This window comes from Schistocerca piceifrons, chromosome 7 (assembly GCF_021461385.2).
Source record: "Schistocerca piceifrons isolate TAMUIC-IGC-003096 chromosome 7, iqSchPice1.1, whole genome shotgun sequence".
NCBI lineage: Eukaryota > Metazoa > Arthropoda > Insecta > Orthoptera > Acrididae > Schistocerca > Schistocerca piceifrons.
Window position 1 is genome coordinate 154439404 of NC_060144.1, and position 19394 is coordinate 154458797.

General features: G+C 43.0%; 1 protein-coding gene across 1 annotated transcript in view; it reads left to right on the forward strand.

Annotated features, from left to right (window-relative positions):
• LOC124804927 (cytochrome P450 6a2-like) overlaps positions 1–19394 on the forward strand; it is an 84195-nt gene that overhangs the window by 12834 nt on the left and 51967 nt on the right. The window contains exons 3-4 of the mRNA XM_047265302.1: positions 4479–4667; positions 18394–18527. Of these exons, the coding sequence (XP_047121258.1) occupies positions 4479–4667; positions 18394–18527 (323 nt within the window). The remainder of the gene's footprint in view (positions 1–4478; positions 4668–18393; positions 18528–19394) is intronic.

Sequence of the window (19394 nt, forward strand, 5' to 3'; positions counted from 1 at the left end):
AGGAACTGTCGATGACATGCCTCGCTCAGGCCGTCCAAGGGCTACTACTGCAGTGGATGACCGCTACCTACGGATTATGGCTCGGAGGAACCCTGAGAGCAACGCCATCATGTTGAATGATGCCTTACGTGCAGACCCAGGACGTCGTGTTACGTCTCAAACTGTGTGCAATAGGCTGCATGATGGGCAACTTCACTCCCGACGTCTATGGCGAGGTCCATCTTTGCAACCACGACACCATGCAGCGCGGTGCAGATGTGCCCAACAGAATGTCGAATGGGCCGCTCAGGATTGGCATCACGTTCTCTTCGCCGATGAGTGTCGCTTATGCCTTCAACCAGACAATCGTCAGAGATATGTCTGGAGGCAACAGGGTCAGGCTGAACACCTTAGACACACTGTCCAGCGAGTGCAGCAAGGTGGAGGTTCCCTGCTGTTTTGGGGTGGCATTATGTGGGGCCGACGTACGCCGCTGGTGGTCATGAAAGTCGTCGTAACGACTGTACGATGCGTGAATGTCATCCTCCGACCGATAGTTCAACCATATCGGCAGCATATTGGCGAGGCATTCGTCTTCATGGACGACAATTCGCATCCCCCATCGCGCACATCTTGGAAATGAGTTCCTTGAGGATAACGACATCGCTCGACTAGAGTGGCCAACATGTTCTCCAGACATGAACCCTATCTGCCATGGCTAGGATAGTTTGAAAAGGGCTGTTTATGAACTACGTGACCCACCAACTACTCTGAGGGGTCTACGCTGAATCGGCGTTAAGGAGAGGGACAATATGGACCAACAGTGCCTTAATGAACTTGTGGATAGTATACCACGACGAATACAGGCTTATATCAATGCAGTAGGACGTGCTACTGGGTATTAGAGGTACCGGTGTGTGCAGTAACCTGGACCACCACCTCTGAAGGTCTCGCTCTATGGTGGTACAACATGCAATGTATGGTTTTAATGAGCAATAAAAAGGGCGGAAATGATATATATGTTGATCTCTATTCCAATTTTCTGTACAGGTTCCGGAGCTCTCGGAACCGAGGTGATGCAGAACTTTTTTTGATGTGTTTATATGTGATAAAATGCCCATTACAAAGATGCAGCTCGTCATAAGGTTTTATTTGTGAAACAATTGACTAAAAGCAAAGTCTGACGACCTCAGAAGAGGCCTTGCCATGTATTCACTATGTCAGTTAAAACTACATTTACACCCCAGACCGGATTTTATATTAATATCTCACGTAGCTTTGAACCTCTGGATATCGGTAAAGGATAATGATATTGAAAAATCTTTCAAACTTCCTCGAGAGTAACATCTTAAGAACATATAGCAAATATTTTGTCGTTTTACCATGTGTAAACTTTATAGAAGTGGCCTTAACCTTAAATCATGGTTTTTTAGGTGTATTTTCACAATAGATACCGATTTTCGAAAACCGGAAGCTGGCATTTCAAGATGAATGTATGAAGACTGTACAGTCCAAACTTGAGCGGTTTCCTATTGTTTGCTATTTAGATAATTGTGAGCCACAGTGCGAAAACGTCTAAAGATCCGTTTGCACAGATTTCTGCATGAATTCATCCTCTAGATCTCGGTAACGGATAGCGATATCAAAGAAAGTTTCGAGGTTCCCCGAGAACGTCATCTTAACATCATACGATAAAAATTTAGATGGTTGTCCATAAATATGATTTGTAGAACTGGCCAACCCCACCACTGGTACTTTTCATACCCAAAAATAATGGTGTTTTGGTTTTTTCAGGAGCTGCCTATAAAAAATTGTGCTTTTATAAGCAGCCTAAGGTTCATCCAACATCACAGCTTATGCAATAATCATTTACTCAATTTGTCTGGAGTGGAGGAAGTGTTTAATGTTTAAATTTTCGTCATGTAATGTAGGATAGCTACAGTATACCCGTTATTCGAGGGCGTTACAATGGTCGCTAGCTCAAGGGTTATTAAAAATACTTAACAGCTGATCGCTGTGATCACGAGAACCACAGATATGACCTCCTGCAAAACTGCGTTTTCGCCCGCTGCTTTTCAAAACATATTGTTGCCCTGCACTACAACAGCATCTCTGAACACTGTCTCGCAATCAGCAGAGGAGGTTCCGCGAACCTCTGCCCCATAGCACCAAATTTGATAAAACACTCTCTTATTGTTCGTGTATTTATCTATGTACTTGAAGCCCAATATTCTTTGCTCCACTGTTGCAGCTATCGGGTAACTTGCTTGCAAATCGTTCCAGACTTTCACATTGCATGAGACAGTCAAGAAATTAGATATAGTATATGGTTTTCATTTGCATCAAGTGCGCCAAATAGACGGAGCAACGGTGCGACTGAATGCTGAAGTGCCAAGCCCTCGCGATTCTGCGCAGCACGCTTACCAGACCTCACATATTTGGACTTTGATCTGTTGGGAAAATTAAAATAAGAGGTCTAAAAGGAACCGTTGACGTCTGCCGAAGACTTTAAATGCTGCTTGACACGAGCCTGTGCTAAGAAGAGTCAGGATGAAATTTAACATGCAGTACTGTCTGTCCGGAGTCGCCTAATGGCACGCGTAAATGTTCAGGTCAGCTTACCATCGGCTACCTTAGACTGCCATAAGTAAGCGAAAACTACGGTATGAATTAAAAAACGCCTTCAGTTACAATTTTTCGTGTTTTATTCAATACACGATGCATTTCGGACCCTGTGCGTCCATCTTCAGGTGTAAGTCGTCTTAATATAATTTTTTGTTTTTTCAATGAGGTGAAATGCATATTCCTGTCACGAACAGGTTTGATGTTAGGTTACGCAAGTTCAAATGGTTCAAATGGCTCTAAGCACTATGGGACTTAACATCTGAGGTTCAAATGGTTCAAGTGGCTCTGAGCACAATTGGACTTAACTTCTGAGGTCATCAGTCCCCTAGACTTAGAACTACTTAAACCTAACTAACCTAAGGACATCACACACATCCATGACCGAGGCAGGATTCGAACCTGCGACCGTAGCAGCAGCGTGGTTCCGGACTGAAGCGCCTAGAACCGTTCGGTCACAGCGGCCGGCTATTTCCTAAGTCAGACGCGGAAAAATATGTGCGAAATAGTGGAAAAGATAAACCGTGTAAACTTACCAAATAACCTAAGAGAAACGTTTTTAACGTTTTAGCAACGGCATACGTTTTTCTCTCCATCATTTTCAAACATATCACTTCATTCAAGAGGTACATTCGCAGACACATGTTTGTAAACACTTCACAAATGTTTTTGTACATAGTGTGGTCAAAGATTAATTTTTCATAGTAGTAAAGATATAATTATTAAACAGTTGACATATGCACGAAACAAATTGACATATGCAGGATATAATTTTAGAAAAGATCTTTAAAATTACTGAAATAGCTGTGGCTTGCGAAATTTGTTTGTTTATTTAAAATCGATTCTGTTTTTTTGATTTTGTGGAGGTGTATCTCCAGTTGTTCTAATAGTTTTACGGGAAAAAACAGAAACGATGTTAAATGAATAAACATATTTCGCAAGCCGCGGCTCTTTCAGTAATTTTAAAGATCTGTTCTAAAATTATATCCTGCATAGGTCAATCTGTTTCGTGCATATGTCAACTGTTTAATAATTATATCTTTACCACTATGATTAATTAATCTTTGATCACACCACGTAGAAAAACATCTGTGAAGTGTTTGCAAACACGTGTTTGCGAATGTACCTCTTGAATGAAGTGATATGTTTGAAAACGATGGAGGAAAATACGTATGCCGTTGCTAAAAAGTTAAATACGCTGTTTTTGTATTATTTGGTAAGTTTACGCGGTTCATATTTTCCAGTATTTCGCACATATTCTCCGCGTCTGATTTACGAAATTCGTAACCTAACATCGAACCTTTTCGTGACAGAAATATGCATTTCATCTCATTCAAGAGAAAAAAGGAAGGGTACAATGATGGACGTGTTGACAAAATGCTGTGTTGGCTAATTAAAGCACATAATACTCTTGCACAGCCCCATGCCACTGTAACAGCTTTACTCACACAAGTACCTCTCTCCTGATTTCCGAAATTTGCATTAGCTCTCCTGCACATGCTGTTGGATTATCACTCCAGGACGAAAGGATACTGCAGAGCCACAGCCAAGGGAACTGTTTGTAGAAGTGCCAGCAGAAGTGAGTGCAAGCCATGAGTCGCGCCTGGATAGCTCAGTCGGTAACACAACTGCCTGTGAAAATTAGGTTCAGGGTTCGAGACCCCATCCAGTACACAGTTTTAATTCGTCTGGAAGTGGGTTACTTGCCAATTATTCACGAAGATGTACTGGAGATAGTCTATAGGGGGCAGCCTCCATTCTGAAACTGCAGTCCGTAAACACAAAAGCAAATAAATTAATCATGCGTCATTAAACAGTAACGAAGCTGCGAATGCCATTGCTCTCACCTGATGACATGTTATTCCGTTTGTTTGCAGCAAGATGGATGGTGTGCCGTTCTGCGGCGTCTACCGCCTGCGGGAAGTAGCGCTGCTCGTGAGGGACGCCGAGCTGGTGCGTCAGATGCTGGTCAGGGACTTCCCCTCCTTCCAGGACAACAACGGCTTTGTCGACGAAAAACTAGATCCTGTATTCGCGAGGAACCCATTCTTTCTCAAGGGTGAAAGGTCAGTACTCTCTGTGACAAAACATAATATGGCATGATTGCTGCAGTTACTCCTTACATCAGTGTTAGACAAAGTCATCTAGTGTAAACAGACAATTTCAGACTTTCTAATATACAATAGCACTTGTTACTCAAAAGCACACAGAGAGATATATTTTTGAACCTCTGAAGAGAGACAGATAAGATACCCACTAGCAAAAGAAAACATAACATCTAAATTAAAGATACCAAGTACAATAACAAAAATCAAAGGTTACAACTGCACCTTAGTCGACAAAACTTAAAACGCGAGATTACACTCAGATGAAAAAAACAAGCAAGGACAAATTATAGCAAAAATACACAATTTACTATCATGTCATATTGGGAAAATTTTCAGATAAAGGCAGACAGGGACTTCAAAAAAACCTACATACAAGTAAACTTCAGCAAGAACAACATATGACAATTAAAAATTTGTCATAATATAGAACAGTCCTGCAAATTTGTCCATTCGTATTTATAAGTTAAAAAGCGATAACTGTGAGAAAATACACATAGAGGAAAACGGGAATAAATTTCAAAGCAAGATTTCAAGAATGTCTGAATCTCACTGACACAAACCTGAAACTTGCTGGCAGAATAAAATTGTGTGCCGGACCCAGACTCGAACGCGGGACTTTTGCCTTTTGCGGGCAAGCGCTCTACCATGTGAGCTACCAAAGCATGAATCGCAACCCGTCCTTACAGCTTTAATTCCGGCACTACCTCGTTTCCTACCTTGCTGACTCCACAGAAGTTCTCCTGCCCTGCAGAGCTTGCAGAACTAGACCTAGCACTAGTTCTGCGAGGTCTGCGGGAGAGCTTCTGTGAAGTTTGGAAGGTAGGAGACGAGGTACTGGCGGAATTAAAGCTGTAAGGAGGAGGCATGCGTCGTGCTTTGATGTCTCACATGGTAGAGCGCTTGCCCGCAAAAAGGCAAAAGTCCCGCGTTCGAGTCTCGGTCTGGCACACAATTTTATTCTGCCAGTATGTTTCATATCAGCGCCCACTCCGCTGCAGAGTGAAAATTTCATTCTGGTGATACAAACCTGTCTAGATTTGGGTCACACTTGGAAGAACAATATCACAAGGCCAGTGATACTATACAGTGCATATCAGCCTTGCATATTGCCAAAAATGGAAGTTAACTAAATGTTTTGGAGCAAATATAAATCTTCGTATGTATATAATGAAACCTCACGAAATTATTTTAAACGAAGAGACCGATCTTAAAAAAAAAAGTTCGTCGAAAATTTCATTAGTATGCTTTAGCGCTCCACACATTTCTTTGTTCTGTTAACAGGGATAATCAGAAGTAAAACTGTATATAGTCTACGGTATGCAACAAATAAATATGCTTGCATGTACAGTAATTGTCATTGACAACGACATATTCTCATAAAAATTTCTTATACTGATTGCATGTGCGGGGTGATTCAGCTACCCTACCTACGGGTTTTATGCAATCCACAATGCCTTCAGAAACCACGTGCAAAGTTTCCATATTCTCTCTCATTACGCGCAGATTATTAGTTCTACAGAAAAATGAACAGGACCTTTTTGCAGAAAATTTAATGTAGTTGAATTTTGTACTGGGATACGTTTTCGCTGGAGGCTACTGTTTTCGAGTTATTCAAGAAAAACGTGAAAAAGCGATCTTCAAACGTGTTTTTCTTTAACAACTCGAAAACTGTTGCCTCTAAAGGAAAAGTATCCCAACACGAAATGCAACTACACTAAATTTCTTACAAAAAGGTCCTGTTCATTTTTCTGTAGGACTAATAGTTTGTGCATAACGAGCGAGAAAACATGAAAATCTTGGACGTGATTTTTGAAGGCGCTGAGGGTTGCATGAAACCCATAGGTAGGGGCAGCGTAATCATCCTGCATATCGATATATGCATATAAATCACCTAATAATGCTGTTATATGATTACTACGAAACACCATTTTTGACATATAGTAAAAAGCACTACATACAAGGCAAGTCACACACAATAATACACAAAACCAAATACAAAACACTATATACAACAAATAACATGTTTCATGAAGTGCAAAGAGGAGCAAAACGTAAGCACGAAAGTGACGTTCGCATGATGTGTCATGACAAGTAAGCTTGACGAAACTTCCACCATACGTAGAACTGCTACTATATAACGCAGTAGGTAACATAAGGAAATACACAATGACACGAACAGAAATGACAGTTTTATTCTCTGTATCCGGATCCCACTCCAGCTACTGCCGAGTCTGCGTGCTGACGAGTCCTCTCCATTTGGCTCGGTCCTCCTACTACTTTTCTTCCTCCACTTGCTGCCAGGTCACACCTCTCCTTTCCACAGATATTCTCACTCCCATTTTCCACCGTGTTACTGGGCACCCTCTAGGTCTTTTCCCATCCATCTTTAGTTCTTCCATAATTTTGGGGAGTCTCTGCCCACGCATCCTCTTAACGTGCCCATACCATCTTAATCTCTTTTGTTTTCTCAATTTCTTCAGTTTCTTCTGTCATACTTTCTTGTTTAAGGTCCTTTCTAATCTCTAGATTCCTTACTAAGTCCATTTTTGTTTTTCCCTTAACTGCTTTGAGAAATTTCATTTCATCTGCTTGCAGTCTGCTCCAGTCCCTTTCTGTCATTGTTCATGTTTCTCCACCATAGGTGACAATAGGGAAGTATTAATTCTTATACATCAGGAGTTTTGCTTTTTCTAAAACTTCCTTATTCCAAATCAGGTGTTTTATTGTTTGGTAGAAATTGCCTCGCTTCTGTAACCTCCTATTAATTTCGTTAGTTATTTTTCCATCCCCAGATATTTCACTCCCTAAATAAGCGAAACTTTCTACCACTTTGAGGGCTTCTCCATTCCAGGTAATATTTCCGTTGATCCCTTTCTCTCTATCAAATACCATTACTTCACTCTTATCTTTATTTATTTTTAATCCTTCCACGCATCAAGTTGTAACTGTACATCTACCTCTTTATCACCCCATATTACCATATCATCTGCAAAAGTCATCTTTTTGTCTTTTTCTTTTACTATATCTTTAATTGCCCTATTCATACCCTCCATAACAACATTAAAAAGTGCAGGAGATAGAATACTTCCTTGCTTAAGTCCTTGTCTTATTTCGAAGTATTCAGAGTTCCCCAATGGTTTTCTAATTCTACAATTGTGTCCTCTGAACATTGTCTTTATCACATTAATGTATCCATCTTCTATATCTAACTTCTTCATTTCCTCCCAGAGTCTTTCCATGTTAACTGAGTCACACGCCTTTTCTATGTCTATAAAAACCATTATCACCCTTTTGTTATACTCCCAGATTTTTTTTTCATCAGTTGGCGGATAGAAAATATCAGCTCGATCGTGCTTCTTCCTTTCCTAAACCCATGCTTTTCTTCACTCAGCTGCTTTTCTATCTTTTCACTTATTCGATTTAGCAAATTTCTTTCAAAAATCTTGGTTGTGTGACTCATGAGGGTTATTCCTCTGTAGCTATTTTACAAAGCCTTTTATTGCTTTTTTTGAAACAGTAGGGTCAAATCCTGAGTGGTTCGTTCCGAGGCTCGTCTGTGTTTTGAAATCAATATATAAAGACTTTCCTATTTTCTTGCTAGGCCTAACGCAAGAAAGGATTTTGTGTTGGGGTTGTCTCCCTTAGCCTTTGGAGTTTCTCCTCCACCACAAGGCAGTGGTTCGCGTCTCGTTTAATTCCCAGAAAGGAGGGTTGCCTCATCTACCAGCTACGCCGTTCCGAAGTCTTCCTTCTCCGCCGTCGCTGCCATTAAGGTCTTCACCCGTAACCCTAGGCATGGGTTCCGTGTTATACCCCACGGGATTGGGTCCCTGCCTAGCACTCTGGCCTACTGAGGTGTAGGATGTCCACCCCCGCGACGTGGACGCGCCAGACAGGAACTACCCCAGTGGAGGAATAGGGAAGGGGACCCTACGTCCCTGGTGCCGGGTTAATGATTGTGTATGGTGCCACAATCAAAGGTGACACTTTTATTCAAAGACAATAATTACACACAAGTCTCCGCGATTTATGATGGTATTCTTGACATTACAAAAGGTGGTATATTTTTCTTAATAGGATGTGTGATCACCGCAGAGGGCAGTCGATGCTCTGCAGCGTGCTCCCATACTGGACACGAACGCTGGTAAGGAGATCGTGTGGTAGGGCGTCCCATTTCTCTATCATCAAGGTTAACAGCTGCTGGATAATCGCTGTTGCATGTGAACGTACTGCAATACGTGTCTCCCCAACGCACCCCACATGTGCTTGATGGGATTTAACTCGGGGGAACAGGCAAGTCAAACCATTCGCCGAATATCAGCTGCTCCACCTGCAATATTCGATGCGCTCGCACATTGTCCTCCATAAAAATGAAGTCACAGCCGAATGCACCACTGAACATGCAAGCATGGGGAAGGAGTAATATGTCACATGAACGTTGACCAGTGTGTGTACCTTGTTCAAAGATACGGAGTTCAGTGCGCCCATGCCTTCCCACACTATAACACCTGATCACCAAAATGATCAGGTGGTGACAATATTCCAGCGTGCATTACGCACCTTCGTATGGCGAGAGATGTGGACACGTAATACACCCACGAACATTGGCAAATATGATTTTTGTGGTAGTCCAGCTGTTAAAGTGCGGGGAGGCATAATGTTGCGGCAGTATACTGACCTACAGATCTTTGAACACGGTACATTTGCCGGTCAACGTCATTGTGACACTATACTTCTTCACCATGTTGTCTTTTCAAGGGTGTCTCGGCCCTGACGTCATTGTAATAGATTACAATGAGCGATCGCATTGAACTGCGCAAGTGGAGGAACTCCAGGAACGAGAGGATATTCGGCGGATGGACTGCCCTGCCCTATCCCCCAACTTAAGTAGCATTGAGCACGTGTGGGATGTGTTGAAGAGACGTACTGCAGAAACAACAGTCCAGCAGCTCTCAATTGCGCTGGTGGAAGGATACAATGCCCTACGCCAAGAACTCCTCACTGAGATTATGTCGAGCATGGGAGCACATTTCAGAGCACTGTCGTCTTTGGTGGTCACTCACCCTATTTAGAACCACGTCCCACCTTTTATAATGTGCAGGGGACAATCGTATGTCGCGGTGACTTTAGTGTAATTATTGTCTTTTAATAGAAGTGTTATTTCTGTACCTCTCATTGCGTGTTTCTTTCAGTTACCTTCTGGTCCACATTTCACCGAGCTACGTTATTTTGCAGTGACACATCATGCGAAAGTTACTTTCGGCCTTAAGTTATGCACACCAGTGTATTTGTCTTGCTTAATAAGTGTACCGACAATGATGAGCGAACGGCCGGGAGTAGCCCAATAAAATAAACCCAAAAGAACTGCTTACGTCAAATACGTAGGGTAAGAGTTAGACCATTGGGTGAGACGGACCAGTGGCAGATTTCACAAATGCGCCACTGGAGAGCGGATCACACTGTTTGTGAGGAAGTTCTTTTGTGAACAAACGTGATGCAGAAGAGTTGCTGTCACTTTCGTGTTAGTTCTGGAAAAAAATCACATTCTCTGTTCTGGTAAACAGAAAAGCGTTATTGTGTTGTTATATAACTTTAGTATTAAGGCTCAATTTTCACAGTACCGATACAGGTTTTTTTTTTTTTTTTTACTGCAAGTTTGAGAAATGTGTAGGCATGAAATTAACCTAAAATGGCCACCGCTGCCTACAGACAGAAGTTGGTGAAGTCCATCTCTCCTAGACAATCGGGAGAGATCGACCACTTGTTTTTATGTGGGAGAGACGGAGCACAATTAAATTTAGCTTCAAGGCATGTGTAATAATGCCACTGATGGTAGCCGCAGTTTCAGGCTATACTTATTTGTCGGAAGATATATCTGTGCCAGAAAATGCAAGAGCGGAATCTTGCACACAGGCCAACCAACCACCTCAAAGCTCATCAAAGGACTTGTTGATCCCAAGCACACCAAAAGAGCAGAGTTATCTGCCTAAGTCAAAACTAGAACTTTCAAGATTCCAGAATGAGATTTTCACTCTGCAGCGGGGTGTGCGCTGATATGAAACTCCCTGGCAAATTTAAACTGTGTGCCGGACCGAGACTCGAAGTCGGGACCTTTGCCTTTCGCGGGCGAGCAGACGAGGTACTGGCAGAATTGAAGCTGTGAGGACGGGTCGTGAGTGGTGCTTGGATAGCTCAGCTGGTAGAGCACTTGCCCGCGAAAGGCAAAGATCCCGAGTTCGAGTGTCGGTCCGGCACACAGTTTTAATCTTTCAAGATTATCACCTCAAAACTGACTACTCCTAAGCCAGCACAGACAATACTTTTTCTTCTATTGACAAAACCGTGACTGTTAAGAGGAAGGCAACAGTTGTATCCAAAGGGCTAAACTCTGCTGAAAATATTGTAACTGTAGGGAAAAATAGGGAAAAGAGGAGAAAGGAAACAGAAAAAGGCACAAAAAATTATCAATGAATGATCAATGGGAAATACCAGTATATTAGTGAAGAGAAAAACAGACCGAAAAAGCTCAGTAAGAAAAATACTGCAAATACCTCTCTGTGTTAATCAGGTGCAGATCCTATAGAAGAATACGGAAATCAAGATTTGATGAATAAGATGAGGATGAATGTGTTGGCTGTGATGAAATTTACTACCAAACGTAAAAATTACTATTGGATTGTGTGTGTTTCCTGTTCACGATGGTCAAAATATTTCTAATAAGTCTAACTCACGATAATCAAAATTTTGATAATAAGTGTAACTGCTATGATGAGAGAAAGCCATGGTAAAGCTTGAACAAAACCAAGAACTCATTAGAATTTGTATTAAACTGATAAAATTATTCTGAACTAAAATATTTAATACTAGAATTCTATATTCATTAAAACATATTCAAAACAAAAATATGAATTTTTAATTGACTTCTTTCTTCATGTTTATCCATTTTTATATTGTTGATCTCTCCCAGTACACTGGTTCTCTTACCAATACACCTAACACCAACGTGCTGCCAGACGTCAAAAAAAGTTGAAACACACACACACAAATCTTATCCTGAGGAAAAAAGAGTGGCCCAAAAGTGGTCATTATTAATATGATACACTTGCAGTTCCACTACCGCTGCTGATATCTTTGCAGCTCAACTGCAATCGGATAATTATCACTTGAATGTCTTTGTCCTTTACACTGACTGAAATGGAATGTGTTACGCCATGTACTTTGTACATAATGACAGCACGATATCAAACTTATGGCCCATTGTTTCCATGTCTCTGAGATATGTTGACAAAAATTTCATCCTTATGAGAGATTATTTTAAGTGTTTTCAGGACAGAAAAAACCAATCCTATACAGGCTGGAGAAAAATTGTGTCACGTAATTTTAACTCTGGATAGCTGATGCCAGTGGGAACCAAAATCACTGACGTTGTGTAGGGCGACAACGCACCATTTTAAACTACGGAAACTTGGCGCCAAACGCTCCGATTGGCCGCGGGATTGCCCTGTTGCCGGATGCTCTGGACAACGCATGACCGCAAATGCTTTGCCTGCTGGAGATCGGGATGTATCCAAGGCGGGCCGCACGCGCGGTGGTAGCGAGAACCATAGCACTGCCTGTCAACAGACAAACGGCAACACGGCAATCCACGGCCAATTGGAGCGCGTGGCGCCAAGTTACCGTAGTTTAAAAATGGAGCACAAATTTAGTAAATTTGATTCCAACTGGCATCAGCTATCCAGGGTTAAAATTTCGTGACAGTTTTTCTCCACCCAAATTATGGGAGTACATTTCGGATATTAGGTGTGTCTAACGTTAATAGAACATCGTTGTCGCCTTCTTTCGGACTTTAAGAAAGATCGGATCATTGGCATCAGGAGCATGGAGGCAGATCACATTGACATTCGGCTGTAGTGCAAAGACAGCAGAACAAGTGGTTCAAAGTGGCTCTGAGCACTATGCGACTTAAATTCTGAGGTCATCAGTCGCCTAGAACTTAGAACTAATTAAACCTAACTAACCTAAGGACATCACACAAATCCATGCCCGAGGCAGGATTCGAACCTGCGACCGTAGCGGTCGCTCGGTTCCAGACTGTAGCGCCTAGAACCGCACGGCCACTCCGGCCGTCAACAAGTGATGACGACACGACTAAGGACAACGGTGTGGCACGGTCCTTCAAGGACGATCACACCACGAGGAGATCACAGAATTGAGCGACTGGCTCTGCCGTATAGACAGCCGTCAAATCATGAAATCCGTGCAGGAGTTACAGGCAGATTGGTGCCACGAGCCGTCGGGAAGAAATCGCAGGAAGCTAGCGGCCACGCATTCTTTAGAGATGACAACATGCCACACATTATGGTGTAACACTATCCATTGCAGTCATTTGTAACTGAATCTACGAGGGCTATTCAGAAAGGAAATGTTTCCGTCTGAGGCCGCTAGACGCGCGCCGACCGCGTATATTTTAGTATGTACGTGTTCAGCAGCTTAGTCGGCATCCATCCGTGACAGCGGGAACGTCTCTGCGTATCTGGTTGTTTCGATATTCGAATTTGAAATGTGCGCTGCAATCGAAAATCCCTCCAGTTGTGAGGTGCGGTCTGGATACGGTTCTTGTTGGCGAAAAACCTAAAACCTATAGAAATTTATCATGAACTGTGCGAAGTGTACGGAAACAACGTAATGAGTGAATGTTCCGAAGAAAATAGTGCACTCGGTTCAAAAATTGCCAAATCTACGTTCATGATGAAGAGAGGAGTGGACGCCCGAGCATTGTGATTGACGATCTTGTCGCTGAAGTTGATGAAACGATTCGTGAAAACCGTCGCTTCACAATAACGGAGTTTTCACTTTCTTCTCCACAAGTTTCACGGACTTTGTTGTTTGAAATTGTCACTCAAAAGCTAGGCTACCACAAATTTTGTGCACGATGGGTGCCCAAAATGCTTACAGAGCACCATAAAGAACAGGGAATGGGGTCAATGTTGACATTTCTGGAGGCCTGCCACAAACATGGTGATTCATTACTGGATCGAATCGTAACCGGTGACGATACTTGCGTGAAACACGTCAATTGCGATACAAAATTACAGTCCATCGAGTGGAGGCACACAAGGTTCCCCCAAAAACCAAGAAAATGTTTGCAAACCTTGTCAGCAAGGAAGTTGATGGCGACATTGTTTTGGGGTAGGAAAGGTGTGCTTCTTATTGATTTTCTCGAACGTGTAGCAACCATAAATTCTGCCTGGTACTGCCAAACTTTGCACAGCCTTAGAAGAGCAGTTCAAAACAAAACGCCGAGAAAAGCTGACGTCCAAAATTTTGTTTTTGCACGGCAATGCCAGACCTCAAACGGCAAAACGCGCTAAAGAACTCCGTAATTCATTCAAATGGCAAATTTTCCCTCATTCGCCCTACAGCCCCGATCTTGTACCAAGCGACTTCCACTTGTCTCCCAAGATGAAGAACTGGCTTGCAACGCAGCGCTTTGATGACAGTGCGGAACTCTGGGCGGGTGTGACTCACTGGCTGAAGTCTCAGGCGGCTGAATTTTACGACCAAGGTATTTCAGATCTTGTCCACCGCTATGATAACTGCCTCAATGTGTTTGGTGACTATGTGGAAAAGTAGTATGTCAGTCGCTCTTTGAGATGTATATAATAAAATGTATTTCTTGTACTTAGTTTTTTTATGCCAAAACGTCCCCTACTTTCTGAGTAGCCTTCGTAATTAAATAAAACGTTTCGTTTTCTCGTATATATGTTCTTCTGAGCAATTGAATTACAAACCGTAGCGTGGAGCATCCTTTGTTTCCCTGTTGGTGAAGATGCGTCATGGCATGCATCTTTTGAAACACCACAAGCTTTGGGAAGCCATCTGACCACTTCATAGCTGCTCGTAACTTATCTGCTTGCGATGGAACAACGTCCAAGGCTAGCACATTTCACTCCATGGCCTCCTAGATGCGCTCAGTAGATTTGACGCCAGGTGATTGGAGGATGATGTGGCAATAAGGGTAGCGGTGACACAAGAATTTTCTTGTCCGTCAGCTGTTCTCAAACCATTACGACTCTCTTGCAGTATGTTGCAGGCGAACAAACGGGTGCACGGGAGCGGAGAATTCCAACAGTGCTTTGTTAGCAAGCCGGTTGTAGTGCCTTATGGCGTATTGAGTCTTTACAGAATATACTCAGAGGTTTCAAAAAACGAATACGAAATCTGTAAACGGTGTTAAATGTTCGGTTGCCCAACAATACCTCATTTTAATATCTTTCTTCGAAAATCACCGGTCTTGTAAAGATCTTGACCAAGAAAAAAGTGAATCATCAAGCAGAGCAGGAGGAAACGGAATGGAACTTCATGGATCGAGGTGATATGTGATGTTCCTTCAGTGATTACAAAATCAAGTCAAATTTGCAAAGAACTTCAAAGTATGAACACAGTTATCAATTTGGCCTGGATGTAAGTTGGCTCAGAACTGTTGTCACTGGTATTTGATATCCTGCGTAACAGCACTGAGATGCAGCCGGCGTCAGAGTTGGTCCCACAGATCAGAGGATCTTGCAGGCCACCAGAGTACCTCTACATCATACAGACACTTCATAGAGACGCGTAACATCTGTGGACGAGCATTGTGCTGTTGGAAAATGGCACCACTGTACTGTAGTGTGAGATGTAACTTTTAAGAGGACGCAGGATGTCCGTGACGTACTGTTCTGCCGTTTTTTACTCAAAAACTACCAGTCGTTACCAAAAGTGGTACGCGATGGCTCCCAACAATTTGACGGCAGGAATGACACGAGTGTGTCCAGATCGCCGACGATGGCCATCCGGCGTAATGCAAAACACCGATTCACTGCTGGACACAATACGACGCCGTTCATCTTTCCGGGTGAAGGCACCACTCGAATTGCAGCTGTTTTTGTCGTGGTGTTAACGGCAACATACCCTTCGAATGGTAAATCCCTATTCCAGCCGCTGCTACTCTCTGACCGGAGGTGTGGGATGATACAGAATGTTGCAGTCAGTCCAATACTTGTTCTCGGATGGTAGCAGCAGACGTGAGGGATTACATTGTGCTTAGTGCATAGAACGACGATCCTTCCTTATGGCGGTCAGACGTAGTCCACAAGAACCTTGATGACCAGTATACCTGTCCCCACATTCGCATGCTGTCCAACATCGGGGCACTGTCATATCCAAATAATCCAAAAATCTGGATACTGCACTATTCGATCAGCCGGCCAACATGCTGATAACGCTGTCTCACACTCGGACGCAGCATCTCCTTGTCACTCAGAATGATCGCTCAACATCTGACACAGCTCATGTCCTTGTGTACCCCACGGTGCCTTGTAACAACACAAAAGACGAACAACACGAATGCACTGTGGTGGCCACTGTAGCTGTCGCAGACAACTGCAGTCATCTACATATCCGTCAACTGTGTGTATGTGACGAAGTTACTCATATGTTGACATCCGAGCTTGTCTTCCGAGTGTGTATACAAACACAGTGGGTCTACAGCTCAACATCTGACACAGCTCATGCCCTTGTGTACCCCACAGTGCCTTGTAACAACACAAAAGACGAACAACACGAATGCACTGTGGTGGCCACTGTAACTGTCGCAGACAACTGCAGTCATCTACATATCCGTCAACTGTGTGTATGTGAGGAAGTTACTCATATGTTGACATCCGAGCTTGTTTTCCGAGTGTGTATACAAACACAGTGGGTCTACAGCTCAACATCTGACACAGCTCATGCCCTTGTGTACCCCACAGTGCCTTGTAACAACACAAAAGACGAACAACACGAATGCACTGTGGTGGCCACTGTAGCTGTCGCAGACAACTGCAGTCATCTACATATCCGTCAACTGTGTGTATGTGACGAAGTTACTCATATGTTGACATCCGAGCTTGTCTTCCGAGTGTGTATACAAACACAGTGGGTCTACAGCTCAACATCTGACACAGCTCATGCCCTTGTGTACCCCACAGTGCCTTGTAACAACACAAAAGACGAACAACACGAATGCACTGTGGTGGCCACTGTAGCTGTCGCAGACAACTGCAGTCATCTACATATCCGTCAACTGTGTGTATGTGACGAAGTTACTCATATGTTGACATCCGAGCTTGTCTTCCGAGTGTGTATACATACACAGTGGGTCTACAGCTCAACATCTGACACAGCTCATGCCCTTGTGTACCCCACAGTGCCTTGTAACAACACAAAAGACGAACAACACGAATGCACTGTGGTGGCCACTGTAGCTGTCGCAGACAACTGCAGTCATCTACATATCCGTCAACTGTGTGTATGTGACGAAGTTACTCATATGTTGACATCCGAGCTTGTCTTCCGAGTGTGTATACAAACACAGTGGGTCTACAGCTCAACATCTGACACAGCTCATGCCCTTGTGTACCCCACAGTGCCTTGTAACAACACAAAAGACGAACAACACGAATGCACTGTGGTGGCCACTGTAGCTGTTGCAGACAACTGCAGTCATCTACATATCCGTCAACTGTGTGTATGTGACGAAGTTACTCATATGTTGACATCCGAGCTTGTCTTCCGAGTGTGTATACAAACACAGTGGGTCTACAGCTCAACATCTGACACAGCTCATGCCCTTGTGTACCCCACAGTGCCTTGTAACAACACAAAAGACGAACAACACGAATGCACTGTGGTGGCCACTGTAGCTGTCGCAGACAACTGCAGTCATCTACATATCCGTCAACTGTGTGTATGTGACGAAGTTACTCATATGTTGACATCTGAGCTTGTCTTCCGAGTGTGTATACAAACACAGTGGGTCTACAGCTCAACATCTGACACAGCTCATGCCCTTGTGTACCCCACAGTGCCTTGTAACAACACAAAAGACGAACAACACGAATGCACTGTGGTGGCCACTGTAGCTGTCGCAGACAACTGCAGTCATCTACATATCCGTCAACTGTGTGTATGTGACGAAGTTACTCATATGTTGACATCCGAGCTTGTCTTCCGAGTGTGTATACAAACACAGTGGGTCTACAATCTATTATGATTATCTTCGGTTAATAGCTAGATGTTGGACCCTACAGATTATCGAAAACAATAGAGGTGGTTGTTTTAATAAGAAACGTAAACGTGTAACTCTTCAGGCTTTCCCGGCGAGATCTTGACATGTGGAATAATCGGGTCTACTGCCGTATGTTTGTGTCGCTCTGGCACCGGGCAGCGTCAGGCGGGTGCGGACGGCAGAGACAGCACTCAGCGCCCTCTGGGCATAAATACTGGACAAGATCCTCCAATACGGCAGTCTCAGGTAGCACCTGAAGAAGGCAACGAGTTACGTGGCCGAAATATTGTGCCAGAGCGACACAAACATCCGGCAGTAGACCCGATTATTCCACATGTGAAACTAAACGTGTTATTCTTTTTACACTATTAATGTTACAAGCCCATTTCACAGCTGACGTGCTCATGAAATTATCAACACATGTAAATACATTAGCCTTTTGCATCACACTTGATTCTAATTTTTATTAAAAATGTTAGCTGTGGGCTAGAAGTAATTGTCCAGATAAAAAGTTACCTCTCCGTCTTCCAAATTTGTCTGAGTAGTACGATGTAGTTTTGTGTACCTCTGTCCGTAACGTAAGCATCTTGTTTGCAGGTGGAGGAAAGTCCGGTCTCAGCTGAGTCCGTCGTTCACAGCTAGCCGCCTGAAACCCATGTTCCTGCTGATCAAAGACGTCTGCGATAACATGGTGCGAGTGCTGAAAGAAGAGGGGCCAAAAGCTAGTTCAGGTATTTCATGCAATCATTGTGGTTTACAGCAACGATCCAAATGTAGCCAACAAGACCTACTACTTAAACGAAATTAGAACTAATTTAATACTTTCAGCTGCTAACGGGCGTTGCCATATATCAACGGACAGGTGAAAATGTGTGCCCCGTATGGGATACGAACCCTGGATCTTTTTTTCTTTTTTTTTTTTTTTTAATCAGTCCCTAAGCTTACACACTACTTAATCTAAATTATTAATCAAAATTTAAGCAGTAGCGGGTTTCGAACACGCAATCTATGACGTCTTCATTACTGATCAAAGACTCTACCCCCCCCTTTTTTGTGTAAGCTTACAATGCACGAAGATTTCCACTTTTTTTAGTTTTTTCTTTTTTTATCCATCTTTTTTTGTTGTTGTAAGAAAAAAAAAAATAAAAATAAAAACGCGGTTCCTCCGCTTTATGGTCAAACTACGCGACCACTTCTTTTTTTTGGGAACAGGAAGGCAGGGTAAACAAACAATCTTTTTCGTACAATTGTGCTGTCCTAGGGATAAGAAAAGTGTGGAGACAGCAAAAACAATTTGGAAACCATAAGATCAACGCAAAGGCCGCCTTTTTTTTTTTTTTTTTTTTTTTTTTTTTTTTTTTTTTTTTTTTTTTTTTTGTAACAGGAATAAAGTAAATGACAATCCTAGTCACGGGCGGGAGTGAAAATGAAGTTATCATCTGCATCACAATCCCTGCAGCACGCGGTGTCGCATCATAAACCCGGCAGAATAATATCTTGACCATTTCTGCCAGTGTGGGCGGTATGTATTTCTCCTGCGTCGACCATTCAAAGGACCATTATCTGAGGCGGTTTCGGTGTTTACCATCGTTGTGTGT